General features: G+C 46.1%; 1 protein-coding gene across 1 annotated transcript; it reads right to left on the minus strand.

Moving 5' to 3' along the window:
* Positions 1–1,597: 1,597 nt before the first annotated feature.
* BPIFA3 (BPI fold containing family A member 3) lies at positions 1,598–10,012 on the minus strand. The gene is made up of 7 exons (XM_024559258.2): positions 9,889–10,012; positions 7,296–7,449; positions 5,305–5,412; positions 4,481–4,630; positions 3,238–3,322; positions 2,732–2,795; positions 1,598–1,713 (listed from the first exon to the last, which is right to left on the minus strand). The coding sequence occupies exons 1-7, from the start codon at positions 10,010–10,012 to the stop codon at positions 1,598–1,600; spliced, it is 801 nt and encodes a 266-aa protein (XP_024415026.2).
* Positions 10,013–17,529: the final 7,517 nt, after the last annotated feature.

Below are 17,529 nucleotides of genomic sequence, written 5' to 3' on the forward strand. Positions count from 1 at the left end.
CTCAAGGGAGGATGGGTCCCAGCCCTCCCATGTTTGCTCTTTGAATCATGAGCAGGAAGAAGCCCACACCTCAAGGCTGTCAAGGGGAATCATCTGCATGAACATGAGCGCATAGAGTTGCAAATCCCTGCGGCAGCATTTTGGATTAAGGAGTCTGAATTGAAAGATGGGGACGTGTGTCTCTCTTGCCCTATTCTCACCTCCGAGATGTTGACACTTCCTTATTTGAGCTTCTCAATCCAGCAGTACCCACATTTCATCATTTCCTCCTTAGTGTGTTTGTGTGTGTGTTTGGCAGGTGTGGTGTTAGAAGGAAGGGAGGGAAGACTGGAGGGGGAATTCACAGTGGTCAAGAGTATGAGCTCCAGAGTCTGGCTGCCTGAGTGCTGTTGACTTGGTCATTTCATTGCTGTGTGACCTTGGGCAAGTGGCTTTCTCTCTCTGAGCCTCCGTGTCCTTATGGGTAAAGTAGGATAGTACTTCATGGGATTGCTGTGAATTTGAGATTTCTGAATGTGAGCTTCTGGCACCAAGCTTGGCACATGCCAAAGGCTTAATATGTGTGTGCCACTGTTATTACATGTGTGTGTTATTTCCCCTTAATTTCTCAGTAGGCTTTCCCTACCCTCATGTGGAGAAGGGTGGGAATTCATATTTAAGAATTGAATAGTCATTAATTAAATAATTAACAATGAAGTAAATGACATTTAATAAGCATACCCTATAGACTTAGCATATGCTAAACATATTGCAAATGGCTTATCACGTACTCTGACAAACATCCTGCATGCTAAATATGTTTGTTTAAAAATTTATTGTTGAAGTATAGCCTACATAAGAAAAATGCACTGAAGTGAATAGTTCGATGAATTGTCACAAAGTGACAATTGTCACAAACTGAACACCCTCCCCATAATCAGCACCCAGATCCAGAAACAGAACGTCACCTCACTCGATCCCCTCCCAGTCACTAACCCACTCCCCAGGGGTAGCTATACGACGGCTGACAGCATAGACTAGTTTTGCAGTTTTGAGGTTCGTGTAAATGGGAGATGCAGCATGAGCTCTTTTGTGTCTGGTGTTATTCGGTGTGTGAGATGCATCTATGTGGCCTTGTGCAGCTGTAGGTCACTTTCATTACTGTAGAGCATTCTGCTGGGTGACTATCCCGCAAGATCTTCGGGTTATGCATTCTTTTGATGGGCATTTAGGGAATTTTTACTTTGAGGCCATTGTGCCCACTGCTGCTATGAGCAATCTTGTGCACATCTCGTGGTGCCCACACGCATGTGTTTCTGTTGTGCATAGACCTGGGAGCAGAATTGTTATGTCACGTGTTGTGCCTTTAGGTGATGCCACCACCCAGTTTTATAATGTGGTGGCACAACTTCCCTCCCACCAGCAGTGTGGATTCTCCTGTTGCTCCACATCCTGTAAGCGCTCTATCCCCATGTTGCAAGTGAGGAAGACCAAAAGGTGAAGCTCCTTGTCCCAAATACAGCTAGTGAGTCCTAGGACCAGGATTTGTTCACTCATTTAACCTCAGATATTGGTGGAGCTTGCACTCTATGGCAGCCCGGTGCTGGGGCTGAGGGGGTCATTGGTCACCCCGATGCACACGGTCCATGCCCTCACAGAACTTCTCACTGGGCTGGTCACCCTGATGCACACGGTCCATGCCCTCACAGAACTTCTCATTGAGCTGAACGGAATCTGTTTGATGCCAACATTTATGCTTTTCCACTCAGTCACCCTTTCTCTACACTTCCTTGGAGCTCAGCAAAGTGCTTGGCACATAGTAGGTGCTCAGTAAATATGGGTTAAATGCATGATGGATTGGGAAATCTCAGTAGGACCCTCCCTGCATTGATGAACACATCTGTGGATGGGCTTCTGGCTGCAAAATACAGGAAAGAGTGCTTTCTCTGGTATTTCTGAGCTAATGAACAAACCCAGATATATTTATTCTCAGGATGAGCTTTCATCAGGCCTTTACTTCTGGAGCCCAAGCTCAGGGCCCAGGCAGGGGGACCTCTGCACCCTTCAGAGCTACAGTTTATTACAGGGGAGGACAGAATATCCACATGGTCTATGGTAAAGGATTTATGGGCAGTGGAAGCCCTGCTTGAAGGGAGACTTAAGGTCATAAGATGTGGAATCTCCTTCCAATCATCAGTAGGAAGCTGAACACTCAAACCTGACATGGGGTGGCCTGGACTCACAGGTTGAGTTCATGAGCAGCAGTCTGTTCTGTAAGGAGAAGAGACAGTCACCAGCTTGTCCACCCCTCCAACCCTCAGGTCCGCAGTGAAGGACACTCTCATCCACCCATGCCAACCAAGGGCCCCTGCCCAGAGCATTCCCCATTACAACTATTTCCAAATGATATCTAATGATTTGCTTCCTGCTGTCTTCCATTCACTAGACTGAGAGCTCCATGAGGATGGGGACTATATCCGTTCATCTGCAACTGGAGTGGGTAGTCTCAGGTTTGGGGTGGGGCCAGTGGATTGAGTGGAACAGCTACAACATCTGGTAATGTGGAGGTTTAGGTGACTTGGTGGGGTCCTGCCTGCTTGTAGGAGTGCCTTCTGCTGTCCTAGCATTTTGGGGGGACAGTAATGTGGTCTCCTCTAACTGTTCTCATGTGGAGACATGCTGCCCTCAGCAGGGCACCTCTCCCAGTCGTTTGCCCACCCTGAGTCGTCCCTGGATAAACACAGACACTCACCCATGAGGTGTTTCAACAGTTTCACATCCAGCTGCCTGAGGATTTCACCAATCAGAGGACACACCTGGACCACCAGCACAGAGAGGAGGGTCAGATCAGGGACTGGGAAGAGAAAACTACAGGGCCTGTGGTTGGAAGCTTGATTCCATTAGATTTCCACATGGGATCATGGCAAGTGTGGCTTAGCTTGCTGTATTGAGGGCCAACTGCATGCTAGGTGCCATGCACAGCACTTCCATGTTTTATCTCCCTGAATCCTCATGACATCTTTGGGAAATAGGGTCTGTGATGATTCCCATGCTACAGAGAAGGAATCTGAGGCTCGGGGAGACTAAGTCACTTGCCCAAGGACACACAGCCAGTAGGTGTCAAAACTGAACATTTTAATTGAGATCTTTCAGGTTCTAAAGCCCAAGATTTGAAACTCTTGGCTAAACTACAAATATATACTCCCTGATCCTCAGACTGAAGGATGACTAAGGTGAAAATATTTTTCTCAAACTTACCTGATCTTCTATCAGGTGCGGGATAACTTTTTCCAGATTTTGTGTAAAATTGTGGAGAAAGTGTTTCATCTTTGATGAGATATCTCTAGAAAGAGAGGTATATGTACAGAACAGATAAATACAGGCAAAATAATACTAGGTGCTATGTATCAAGTACACCTTATCCACTCATTCAATCTGCAGCCAGCCCTATATAAGCGGCATCATTGTCAGCAACAGTCAAAGAGGCAATTTGGAGAGGTGATGTGACTTGTCCAAGGTCACACAGTAAGTGTTGATTAGATTAGAACCAGGCCAGTAGAGCTCCAGAGTCCACAGTCTTTCCCCTGCACTGCCCTCTCCATGAAAGTCTGGCATGATCTAGGCATTCAGTGACTGTCTGATGAATAAATGAATGGACATCCACTGAGAACTTTGTTGCTTTCAGCATTCTGGAATTACAGAGAGAAATTGGACATAAATCTTGCCCTCAAGGGACTCATAGTCTGCTGAGGTTGACAGACTTGGTCAGCCAGTGTATAGATCTCCATTTAGCTCTGTTTTTTTCTGTCTTGTTCACTACTGTTGAGGAGGAGCTTTAGAGAAGAAGGGAAGGGCATCCCAACAAAAGGATCCACATGTGCAAAGATTCGGTGGTGTGAAAATACCTGGTGTGTTGATGGAGAGGCAGGTCCTTCAGAGACACTACAGGGCAAAGGGCTTGAGGATGGGGTGGGGTGGGGCAGGGGAGTGGAGAAGTAGGGCCTTGAGTGACATCCAGGATCTTCATTGAGAGGACATTGGAAAACCATTGAAAGGTTTGAGGCAGGGGCTGAAGGACATGATCAGATTCCTGTGCTAGAAAGTTAATTCTGCTGCAGGAGGAGAATGGAGTGAAGGAGGCGAGGTATAGTCAGGGAAAGCCAGAGGAAGCTCTTGCAGTGGTCCAGAAAGTGGACCATGAGCTGGGACAGTGAAGGACAGAGAGAAGGATGAAGAAAAGGGAGCAAGTGGGGGCTACCAGGAAGTCACTGATGGGAGCTGGTGAAGGTGGGCTGCAGGGAGTGAGGAGGAGGAAGAGTCTGGTTTCTTTCTGGGAACGTGGCATGGTCATCATTGGGAGGGGATGCAGGAGAAGGAACAGATCCTGGGGAAAGGGTGCCATCTGTTTGGAGTTCATCCAGGAGCTGGTAGAGACTTGTGGCCACAGCTAGGGCCAGTCAGGAAGGGGCCCAACCCTGGGGAGGGGAAGCTGGAAACTTACTCTGTTAAGACTGTCATGTAGACGCTGCTGGGCTCCACGTGGCAATTGCCTATCACCAGATCCCTCCGGCCAAACTTGTCTTTCTCCAGCCAGAACTCCACAACGACGTTCATGCATGCATGTGTCTTTGCAGTCTTGTTATTGAAGGGCCTCCTGGGGATGAGAGAGAGGAGGAGGAGAGGAAACGGCAAGAGACAGAAAAAGAGTAGGAGGTGGATGCAGCCAACATGAAGAGTGGCTGTCCATGTGGACGGCACTATCCACACTCTGAGTCTTTTCAACAAACCAGCCCAGTGGGGCTCCATGTTGCCTTCATGTTAAATCCTGCAGTCAATGATTAAAAAGAAAACTGCCATTAGCCAGAGTGGCTTCTGAAAATCCTCTCAATAGACCATAGTAGGGAGGGGCCTTTGGAAATTCAGAGGTTGAGAATTTATCTTATTTTTAGTATTTTTACTGTTGACCTGCAGCCTCCCTTTCCCTGGGGACAGTGAATATTAAAGGATGGTTTGAACAGAAGAAGGGAAGGGTGATGAGATACAGTGCTTTAAAAAAAAAAATCAGTGTAGTGAACTCACATAGGTTTAAATGAGCAAAGGACATGCCTCCACTGACCAGTGATTGCCATCCACACAGTTCACTCAGAGACGTGAAGTGACTTGCCCAAGGTCACACAGCGAGTGAGTTTGGAAACCAAGATTTGAAACCAGTTTGGGGTCAGAAAGATCCGAGTTTCACAGGTTGCCAAATTCCTTCCCATCACCCAGCTCCCAGGTTCCCAGTGAAGAGGAGGGCCTCTTGGGCCCCACTTCTGTATGACTTACAGTCTCAAGTCAATGTCAAATTCAAGTGAGATTTTTGCTGAGAACCACTCCTTATGGAAAGACATCTGGGTCCTGCCATGGTCCAGCTGAATGTTGGTGATGTTGGCGCTACACAAGGAAAGAGCAGAGGTCCCGCCAGGGAGAGGAACCTCAGCCATCAAGGCCATGGGCTGACAAACAAGGCTGGCTCATCTATAAAAAGGGCCTGGCAATACATCTGGAGTCAGAGCCTTTTATAGATGCTCTGAGGGCAACAGCACCTGCAGGAGCACTGGGCTGCAGGCTGTCTGGGTGCCCTAATAGTTCCACACTGTTATACTGATTTGTGTAACCCACAACCAACTGCAGACCCAGACGATAGGCCTGTTCTCACACCAAGCCTCCCTGGCTCAGTAGATGGCCTCACTACCTCCCCAGGTTGCCCAGGTTGCCCAGGCCCAGACCCCAGGAGCTGTCTTTAATTGTCTCCATCCTCATTTCCATATTCAAACCATCACCAATCATGTTGTTGTCTCTGCTTTTAAAATATATCCTGAGCTTGGCCACTTCCCACCACGTTGGTCGCTTTTACCTGGTCCAGGTTACCGTCACTTCCTGTCTGGAGATATCTAGTTTCCCCAGGTTTCCTGCCATGATCTTGGCCTCTCTATAAACTGTTCTCCATGCAGCAGCCAAAGGGGCCTAACTCCCCTCTCACTCAACATTCTCCATAGATTTCTCACTGCTTTTAGAATAAGATCTGAACTCCACACCACAGCCCCTTAGACCTGCAGAGCCTGGCCTCTCCTGTCATCTTGCTCACCCAGCCACACAGGACTTTTTCTTTGTCTCAAACACACCAATTTCTTTCCCAGCTCAGGGCCTTTCCACTTATTGTTCCCCATATCCCTCATATCACTTACTTCTTCATTCAGGTTTCTCCCTAAGGGTTACCTCTTTAGACAGGTCCTCCTGATCTGCCCCCTCGCTCTCACCCTTTGCCTTGATAAATTTGTCTTCATGACATCTTCCTCCACCTGAAATCAGTCATTTACTTTTGTGGCCTCTCTCACAACTAGAATTAAGGTCCCAAAAGGCAGAGACCGTATATCTTGGTTTCTAGCTCTATCCTCAGTATCCAGCCCAGGTCCTGGTACACAGTAGGCCCTCAATGAATATTTGTAACCATTGTTTAAGGAATGGATGAAGGGCAGTGACGGTGGCTGTACCCATCAAGGAAAATCTTGCTGGTGAGATTGGAACTCATTAACATAGAGAGAATGAGGGATTCCAGTCAGAGAGAAGGGAGCTCCAGGGCACTGCAGGCTGGAGTGATGGTGCGGTAGGTGGGTAGCTTTGAGACTGAGAGGCTGGGAAAGCCTGCATCCGTCAAGAGAAAGGAGTGAAAATGGAGGTGAGAAGGACAGGCCCAGTTCTGCAGTGTTGATTGTAGTTAGTGATGACTCTGCATCCATCATGAGCAGCAGAAAAAACTCCCAAAAATTCCCCCAAGTGGCAGGGTCAATTATTATGCCCATTTCGTTGAGGAAGACTCAAGGCTGAAGCTTAGAGAACTCAAATGCCTTGCCCAGAGTTACACAGCTATCAAGCAATAGAGTGGAGTTCAAATGTCTGACTCTAGTCCTGGGTTCCTTGGGCACCCCACATGTTCATCCAAGCTGTGCCCTGGGTGCCCAGGGTATAGATGAAGCCAGCGTGGTTCAGCAATTTCCCCAAGGCTGGTGGCAGAGCCAGGACCTAAATGCAGAAACTTCTACTCCTAAGCCTCCACTTTTAATTACCCTGCTATGCTGCCTCCACAAATACCCCCTTGTATTTGTGGATATGAATGGGTCCCCTCATTCATCCTTATATTGGGCCCTACATGTTCTCCTTCCAATATTCCTTCCTTCCCTCTTCCCAAGGCTTTGAACTTCCATTTCCCAGCTCTGCCCTCTGACTCAGAGCTCTGTAAAGAATCCCAGAGCCAGGGATGGGGTTCAGGGTCTCACCTGCCTTCTTTCTGCTGCTGGAGGCTCTTGCTACCACTGATTAGCCAGCCCACCATCCCTGGGGCCACCTGCCCTGAGGCATTCAGACTGTCCAGGAGGCAGATGTTCTGGATTCGGCCCTCTGCATTGTGCATCGTGAGGCCCTGGGTGATAACTGGAAATGAATAAGGGGTCAGTGACATTGCACAATGTCGTGGAAACAGCAGGGGATTTGGAGTCAGGGCCTGGGTTGGTGAGGCTGGTGCACCCACTTCTTGCGGGGAGATTGGTGCATGTCACCCCCCTGCTCCTAACACTGAGATTCATATTCTTCATCTGTGAAATTGCTCTGCAGGGGTGATGTGACATTCTGCAGAGGGTATGGTGGGCAATAGCTGCTCAAAGGAGATATTTGGTTGAAGGTTCACCCTGTGCTGTGTCTCTGTGTCTGGAGCATAAAGCCTAACATGGATGTAGATCACAATAAATATTGGCTGAAGATTAAAACACGTGGACAAAAAAGAGGGAACAAATGTAAATCCTTTCATACCCTGCCCAGAATCAACTGTAGGACTGAGTGGAGCTAGCTCCCAGCAGAAAAGAATGAATTCCAAAAGGAAAGGGAATTTGAAAAGCAATGGACGTACTTAAGTTCTACCTCTCTTGGCCTAGACTCTTTTGGCCGCACACCCTCTTGCCCCAGATGGGGGTCTAGCTCTGGCAAACTTCAGGGCTCACCACAGGCACATTTGTTTCACTGCCTTCACCCTTTCTATGATCAGGAGCCACACTATGGGCTAGTGCAGACCGCAGAAACCATGGTCACACCTCACCCTCCTTCTTCCAGGGCCAGCTCCCAGACCCCTTTTCAGCACCCATGTTCCTGCTGCCTATAAACAAAAAGGTGTGCCTGCATTCACAGATCTGCATTTAAACCTTAGCTCTGTTAGCTCCCTAATTCTGGATTTCTTCATCTGTGTAATAGGGGCAGAAATAGTACCCACCGCATAGGGTTCTTGTGAGAAATATTGAGAACATTCATCTCAACAATATTTATTGAGCATCTGCTGAGTGTCAGGCCTTGTGCTGGGCACCAAAGACACAAACCAGTTTTCTGTCTAGTAGGAGAGACATATGTTAACCAAATAGTTTCAAAGATAGAGTGAAACTATAAGTACTCATAGATGACAGTTTGGGAGAAATGTTAGCGATATTTAGACCTGACGAAGGACTAATGTCAAGAATAAATGAACATCTCCTCAAATCAAAGAGGATAAATTAAAAAAAAAACCAGGAAAGCAAATAATAAAATGAACAAAAGATAAAAACAGGGAATTCAAAAAGGTCAAAACGGTTAGTAAAATTATGTTGAGATGCTCAAACTTCCTACTAATTAGATGAAGTCAAGCTAAAACAATTAGATATCACTCAACTACATGTCAGACTGGCAAATATTAGAGAGATAGTGTTATGTACTGAATTATGCCCCCCCCAACCCTTGTAATTAATATAATGAAACCTTAACCTCCAGTGTGGTTGTATTTGGAGGTAAGACCCTAAAGAAGGTAATGAAGGTTAAATTCAGTCATTAGGATGGGGCCCTAATCCAATAGCAACGATGTCCTTACAAGATGAGAAAGAGGCACCAGAGCATGTTCTGTCTCTGTGCACACACAGAGGAAAGGCCATGTGAGGACACAACAAGAAAGTGGCCATCTGCAGGCCAGGAAAAGAAGTTTCACCAGAAACCAGTCCTGTGGGCACCTTGATCTTGGACTTCCAGCCTCCAGTTCTATGAGAAAATATCTGTTGTTTAAGCCACTTGGTCTGTGGTATCTTGCTCTGGCAGCCCGAGTAGACTGGTACAGATACATGGGTCCTCTCCAGTATGGGGAAACATGGGGGGATAGGTATGCTCATTTATTACTGGGGTGAGTGTAGACTGGCACAGACATTCTAGAGTGCAGTCTGGCAATTTTTAGTTAAATAGAGTTTGCATCTGCCCTAGGGCCTAACCATCCACCTTCTGGGTATATCCCGGGGACATTCTCCCTCAGGTCCTAACAGGAACACATATAAGGATATCCGTCTCAGAGTAGTTTATAATGGTGGGGAGTTAGAGACAACTCAAGTGTCCATCCCTAGGAAAATGACCAAGTGGAGGTGAAGCGGACGAATCTCATGGACTTCTCTGCGTCAGTCTGAAGCCACAGATGTCAGCAGTGAAACCAGTCAAAAGCGATGAGATCTACGTGGCAATACCATTTACGTAAATCAAAACACTGCATGTTTTACAGGGATCTGGGCATATTTAAGCATGTAGATACTGCAGTGCTTGCCAAGGAAGAGGGAATGGGAGTGAGAATAAGAGGTGAAAAAGAAAATAACATAAAATCAAATCAAAAGGGGGTCCCACCACCATTCATGATAAGGGTAATGTGCTATGAATTGGTGTATGATCAAGCCAACCTCATTGTCTGTGCTTGAGGTCTAAGAAAAAAGGAAAAGAGGGTAAGTGACTGACCAAAGGTCATTCAGCAAGTTAGTGGTGAGGCCCAGAGGGTGCTTTCCCCACCCACCCTGCGACAGCCAGCAGAGCACAGGCTTAGCTTACTTCTCACCAGGGTGGATTTGCTGTTCATGTGGGCCTTGGCCATGTCAGGCCAGGGCTGCTTGTGCAGTGCTGAGGGCAAGGACAGCAAACGGAGGAGGACCAGGAGCCTCCAAAGTGGATGCATCTTGGATTCTGGGGCCTGAAAACGTCAAGAAGGGTCAGGCAGCTGCAGGAGTGGACTCTGGGATGGATGGACTCATGGTTTTCTGCTGGAAGATTACACCAGACTTAGTACCCAGAATGCTGTGGGGAGGTGTCGTGATGAGCTCTGGTAGCTGCTCACATGGTGATGGCAGCAAGTAGAATCCTGAGCGGAGGCCAGGGCTCCAGCAGGATGCCTTGTTGCTTGGAGACGCCCCAGTAGAGCCCACTGTTGGGTCATCCAGCAGGAATGCTCTTCCAGACCCTGCACAGGCTGGATGTTGATGACTCTTCAGTGAATGAATGAATGAATGAATGGGTGAGGATTGCTAATTCCAGGCTTTCCAATTGAACTAGGACTTTCTTAAGGGCAAGATCATCCTCAATGCCTACCACGATGTTTGCCTACCAGGAACTAAGTGCTAGTGAATGTTTGTTGAGTGACTAATTGAAAATATGTGAAAGAATGAGTCTGGCTGATCTCTGAATCTCCTGTCAGATTATCAGTTTCTTGAAGGCAGGCATGAGTCTAATTAATCCTCATGTGCCCTGTGCCTCCCATGTTACCACATGGTAGTTACTAGTGAATTCTCTTTACATAAAGTGAACGAATAAATGACTGAATGGCTGGCTGGTGGTTTGTGAATAAAATGTACAGGAGGGGGACAGAAAGCCTTGAATCCAGAGTATTAGGTTTACCTTGTTGCTCTGGGGTTGGGAGTCAGGAGGAATTTACTTCATACCCTCTTGTCCTCATCATCTCCAGAAATGGCACCACCAATCATCCGGTTGCTCCAGCCCCAGCCCTTGGAGTCCCCTTGACTCCTCTTTGCTCATCTCCCATGGCTCCTCTGTGAGCAGAGCCTGCCAACACTTTCAGAATCTGACCACATCTAAACTCCTCCTCAGCCACCATCCTGGCCTGAACTGTGCAGTGGCATTGTACGTGGTCTCATGGCTTCTTTTCTTGCCCACCTACAATCTCTTCCACACAGCAGCCTGAGCAGTCACTAAAGACATAAGTCAGACCACAGCATTCATCTGCTCAAAACCTTCCAAAGTTTCCCATGGTGAACAGAGCAAAAGCCAAATTCATGCAATGCCTCCCAGCCCTACAGGGTATCCCCTGTTTTTATGTCTGACCTTACCTGCTACCACTCTGCCCCCCATCCACTGCCCTGCAGCCCCACAGGGCGGGGAGTTGGGACCCCACAATTCAGCTTCTGTGAGCTCTGAGAAAAAGGTAATTTTCACTTCCCCAGGCTGCAGAGGATATGCAGGGTCCTTTGCAAATATCATAGCAGCCCAGGGGGCCACCTTGGGCAATTGGTTTCTGGTTTTGTAAGAGATCATAATGAAAGGATTAGTTTATAGCGTGATGGCTTTTCCGATTTGAAGTTTTTCCTCAGGGTTTACGCTCCTCTTGGGATGTTTGTAGAATATCAATTGCTTTGAAATGTACTTTTCTAGTCTTCCTGGTCTTGTGTAACCAGTTGGAATTTTGTTATCATTATTTATGTATTTATTTTTTGGTCAAGAAAACTGAAGAGAAGTGAATACTGTTGGGAGAAACGAATCTGTTGTCCTTGGGTTTTTGGAGGTCTGAATGTGGGGTGATCGGTTGTCATTTCCACCCCATCACAGGTTCTGCTTCTGAGGGCCCCTGAGTCTAAAGAAATGATGACAAGGAAGGTGTAGACTTTCAGAGCCTGGTGCCTGATAAGGTCGCAGGAAGGCACTGCTCAAGGGGAAGCCCTGGATTTACAGCCATTTTGATTCATGATCACTCGGCAGTTAAGGGAGTGGGTTTTGGAGTCACGGAGACCAGGGTGCAAGCCTGTAGAATGAGAGCCACCATAGTGCAGAGCTTAGGGCTGTAGTGAGGATTAAGAGAATCACAGTCAGGGCAGTGTTCAAAATCCATGTTGCTATGATTGCTGTCATCCTTATCCTCATCCTCACCTCTCTGAATCTCAGCTTCCTCACCTGTAAACCAGGGAAGCTGGTGGAGTGAATGACACCAAGTATGAAGAGACCCAAGAGTGTGCCTGGGACACCGAATGTGCACAAAGTGTAACCAAGCAAACCAGAGCTCAGCCATGTGGCACCTCTACACATGACCCAACAATTAGTGTTAAAAGAAATAGGTTTTTGTTAACAAGGCTCCAACCTCAGGGGAGCTGAGAACATCCCCACTCACAGCCCTCCTCTCCTATGAGACCCCATACTTCCCTTGCTCCCCAAAACACCACAAGCCAAAACTATGCCCAGAAGTTCCCCACATCCTTATCTGTTCTTAAGCTGGTCATGTAAACAGAGCTCCATCCTCTCTGGAATGTGCACTTGTGGGTTTCAGAGTCATCACCCTCTTGCAGCAGCTCTCTCCTTCAGGATCTGGGGCATGCTGTTCTCAGCCTCCATGTAGTGGTCCAGGAAAACATGTGCTGTGTTACACTGGGTCATGGTAGAGTCCAGCAGGGCCCACATTCCAAGAGAATGGCTTCTTTGTACGTCCTTCAGAGAAGCAGAAGTCTGCAACTCAGCATTGCTAGTCACAGTTCAGCTCCTAGCATCTCTCACGAATCTGTGCTTGGCTCGGTGGGTCCCCATACAGACTGGATTTAGACTTCTGAGCAGGAGGCACTGTTCAGCTGCTTCTGGTACCTTAGGACTTGGAGTCTCATGCAGTATTCTGAAGAGGCACAATAAGGCTGATTTGGGGAGCATTTAAAAAAGCTTATAAATTCAAACCAACATCCCTGATTGAGTGAAGAATCATCGCTTGTTGATGTTTAGAGGAATAGTTAGCAAACAGGAAAAAGGAGTTTTCTTTTCTTCTCCTTTTGCCCTGCAATACCCTCTAGTACCCCTTATAGGCAGATCTTAATAAGGAGCCAAGTAGCAAAGAAGATATGTGGTTTGAAGTGTTCCAGACCTGGCATCACAAAGCAGAGTACAGGAAGATGATTTGGAAGCAAGAGACAAATGCTTAATAACTAACAGTTTATTTAAAAGAGTAAGTGATATAAGGTACCTAAAATGCACAGTATCAAGGTAGTGATGAGGAAGAAAGAGGAAGAGGAGCAGGTAGGGAATAGGTTGGAGTAGTCATCCAAAATGTTAATTGTTAATGACTTGAGACTGAATAAGGGTTCACTGGTGTTGGCCATGAAGGAAGTCATAGATGACTGAGGGCAAGTTATTCTGATGAATTGGGGGAAAAAGCCAGATCATCTAAAACTGAACAGTAGATGAAGGTGAAGAAGTAGAGGCAGTGAATAACAATATGTCTTTTGAGAAGTTTGGTGTAAAGGAAAGAAAAATGGGGCTGCCAGGGTCAAAATACTTTTTCTCCCATAAACCACAACTTTGTAGACTGTTCCTGCCTGGAGGCACTTAGATGGTGAGACCAATACTTGCTCCACAGTGAGGAGACTTTGGCCAAGAAGGGGGATCTACCCAAGGTCACAGAAACACTTCAGAAAACATCTCAGACAAGACAGGAAATCTTGTTCCTTAGCTTTTGGAAAATCCTGGGCCAGAGTGTTCAGGTATTTTTTAGATAAAGGCTAATTGACCTAGGCATCCTCCCCCACCTTCCAAGTTTTTATCATCCTTACCAGACTCACACCATCTGTAGCTATTTTTCCCTCTGCCCATGGGGCACTATGGAAGCGAGACACTCCACAGTTCAGAGATAAAAAAAATTGTTATGAGAAGATTATGGGGAATCAGCACATGGATTCGGGTAATTTACAGGAAAACAGCCTCCATATCCAGAGAAGTAGGGGATCTTTGGGACCACGGGGGGAATGAAATTTCAGGCAGCAGCAATTAACATGAACATCTACATAGGTGGTGGCTTGGAGTGCGGAGGACATTCCAAAGAGGAGACTAGCAGGCAGGACATGATTCTGTGTGAAATAATCAAGATATTAGTCAACATTATACCCTTTCTAAGGAGACTGAAAACCAGAGCAGAGCGAGTGCCTTTCCTCTCCCTCATTCTGCATCACACTGGTACTGCTGTCCGCTATCCGTGGTGCTGAACTGCATTCCTCCCCGGACACCCATCCACCACCTGTCCCTGGACAACAATTTCTTGCTGTTCCCTGTTCTCTCTGTCTCCCTCTCTCTGTCTCTGCCTCCATCTCTGTCTCTCTCTCTCTCTCTCTCTCTCTGCCTTTCTCTCATCAGCTAAGAAGGATCTTCCTTCTCACCTTGGCCTACTTCATGACACTAGGATGCAAAATATTGCTTGATACCCTGGTTGATCAAAAGACATTATTTCCTACTTTTAATATTGACAATTCATTCACACTTATAAAACATTTTATAGGCGGAACCAAATATGTCTGTGGCACTTCTGTGAAAGATGACAGCCTAGAGGTATCGGTGGGGGTGGGGATAAAATGAGATGCCCTAGGTCTTTCAAGGTTTTGCAACTAGCCATAAATTAGCTTTGTTGGAGCTGCATTATCCAATATGGCAACCACTGGCCACATGTGAATATTGAACAGTTGAAATGTAGCCAGTCCAAGTCAAGATGTGCTATAAGTATAAAATATACGCCAGATATCAAAGACTTAGTAAAAAAATAGGATGTAAAATATTTCATTAATGAGTTTTATATTGATTACATGTTGGCATAATACTCTGGATATATTGAGTAAATAAAACATATTGCTAAAATAAATGTAATCTGTCTTTTCCTTTTTAAGATAGCATTACTAAAAGTCTCAAAATTACATGTGTTTCTTGTTATATTTTTACTGGATAGCATTAATTTAGAGTATTACATAACTAAACTAATCAACCCAAGGACATAGATTTAATTATGGTGTCAGCCATTCAGTGTTTTATGTTCCCCATCCTGGACCATATCTTCCTGGTGGCTCAGTCCATCATGTGCACCCTCATCCTAAGAAAGAATGTATACAGTTCACTGCAAACTTATCCTTACCCCTCAGAGGAGGATGCCTCCATCCCCCATGATGCCTCTGATCAATCACACAGAGCTTCTCCCCATCATGTAGAGTACCAGGTCCTTTCCTCCTTCTGTATATTTGCACTTGCTGTATTCTCTGTTTTTAATGCATTTTTCCCACAAAGAAACTCTTAGTCACCCTTCAACATCCACTTTAAATCCTGTCTTCTCTTGGAAGCCCTACTGGAAGTCTCCTGGCAGGGCTACCAAGTCTTACCTCTATATGTTCACAGAACCTCAACTGGAACAACTTGTTGCACACAAAATTGCCCATTTATTTGTCTTATCCCTTACTAGGCTGGGGGCTCTTGAGGTCAGGGGCCCAGTGTGATTCATCTTATAATACTGATTCCTGAAATAAAAACAGGGAGTTTTGCCTCTATGAAGTCTGCATTGTAGTAGGAGAGACAGAGAAAATAGAAGTGATAATAGGAAGTCAGATAGTAATGGATGCTATGAAGAAAAATGAAGCAGGGAATAGAGTGGCAGATGTGCCCTTTTTGAGAGACCTGAGATAGTGACACTTCAGCAGAGTGTATTCAGTACAGAATAGTTGCAAAGAAATACATGATAAATGAAACATTGTATCTCCTTTTACAGACACCCCCTTACTTTTTTTCACCAACTATCATCCTTGTAAAGACATCTCTTATAACTGAGCCCCTTCCATGCTCCAGCCACATTGCTCTTCTTTCTTTGCTTTGAAAAGGAAAGCTCATTCCTGCCTTAGGGCTTTTGCACATGCTTATCCTCCTGCCTGTGATGATCTTTCCCTGGGTCTTGGCACAATTTCTGCTTCATCATTCAGGACTCAGCTGAAAAGTCTCTTCCTCAAAGAGCCTCTTCTGCCTACACTCTCTTAATTTGATGCCTCTCTCCCTGCTCCACCCCAGTTACTCTTTCACATCCTACTTCGTTATTTTCAGAGTGCCCACCACCTGATGGAATTTAGTCGACTATGTGTTTCGTTCCCAGTTCATTGTTAGTATGCCCAACTAAAATACAAGCTCCAGGAGAGCAGAGTCTTTGTGTTACTCATGGTTGTATCCCCAGAATCTAGTACATTGTAGATGCTTCACTGAAATTTTATGAATGAATGAATGAAACATTTATAATGACTCTAAAGCCCCAGATCACTAAGGAAAGGAAATATGCTCTGGTCTCTCACTAGATTGGTGCAAATAGGGCTCCTTTACTTTGAGGATATTTAGATGTTGACTTTGTACATGCACAGGTTCTCCCATATCAGATCTAGAATGCAAAACAGATACCTTAGAGTCCAGGAGTGTCCAACCTCTGGCATCTGTGCACCACACTGGAAGAAGAAGAGTTGTCTTGGGCCACATGTTAAATACACTGCAACATGTAATCACAAAAAAAATCTCATAATGTTTTAAGTAAATTTCCAATTTTGTGTTGGGCCACATTCATAGCCATCCTGGGCTGCATGAGGCCTTTGGGCCCCAGGTTGGACACCCCTGCACCATGGGAGTGAAGGAGGATCAGAAAGGCCAAAGGAGTTTTCCTTGCTCCATCTGGGGGCAGAGCAGGGTCAGAGAATGAGCCAAAGGCTTGGAGACAGGATGCAGGGCTGGAGGCTCTGCTTTGTCACTGGCTGGTTCTGATCATTTCACTGATAGTTCTGGGCCTCAGTTTCCTCACCCATAAAATGGGAACAACTACTCCTTCCCAAGCTAATCACTTCGGAGCTGTATGCTGAAACGAAACAGTAGAGGAAGTTGGCATTATAGCAGCCAGAGTCTCTATTTCCAGAGCACCTCTCCAAAGTGGTGGCCCAATATTGGCAGAGCAAGGGTGCTGGTCAAGCTACACACTCACATATACTTTGAATGAGACCGGGAACTGAACTTTTTGGAGCTTCGAGACTCATCCCAATGAACTGCCTCAAGCTTCCCACCTCCTAAGTAATGAGCTCCCTGTCAATGGAGGTATGTGAGCAGAAGCCAGAAAATTGCTTGCTGGGAGAGTCATTTAAAGCAGCTTTAAAAACTCCAGCATCTAGCACTTGATAGGACTAGTGAAAATTCAGTGAATGGACTAAGAGCTCTTTTCACCCAGAAGGTCTATTGGTTTTCAGATTCCTGCTGGGTGGCTGAGCTGTGGAGTTCAATCTTGAATTTCTTGCTTTGGTCTTAGCAGATGTGGAAAATTTAGGTGCTTGGCAGTAGAGACTACTTGAAGGAGACAGTTTTTGTCTGGGTGAAACCAGGCCAATTTTCTGCTCGTACATTTTAGGAGGAGAGTAAAGGTGTATTGGGTAGCTTTTCTCCCCGGGAGGGGCCTCCATTTGTAACTCAGCTTCTTGAGGACCAGAATAGAATTGAAACTGACATGCACTTAGCTAGTGCTGGAACTTCAGAGTGTTAAACCATGGGCATGGTGCACAGGACCTCCCACTTCCAATAAATGGAGGCTGAGTTTGTTAGGATTGTTAGTGTTAGGGACCAGTGTTCCTCTTCAGGAAAGGAAGGGATTTTTGGTCTGGGAGACGT

The sequence above is a fragment of the Desmodus rotundus genome, chromosome 6, assembly GCF_022682495.2.
Source record: "Desmodus rotundus isolate HL8 chromosome 6, HLdesRot8A.1, whole genome shotgun sequence".
Classification (NCBI taxonomy): Eukaryota; Metazoa; Chordata; class Mammalia; order Chiroptera; family Phyllostomidae; genus Desmodus; species Desmodus rotundus.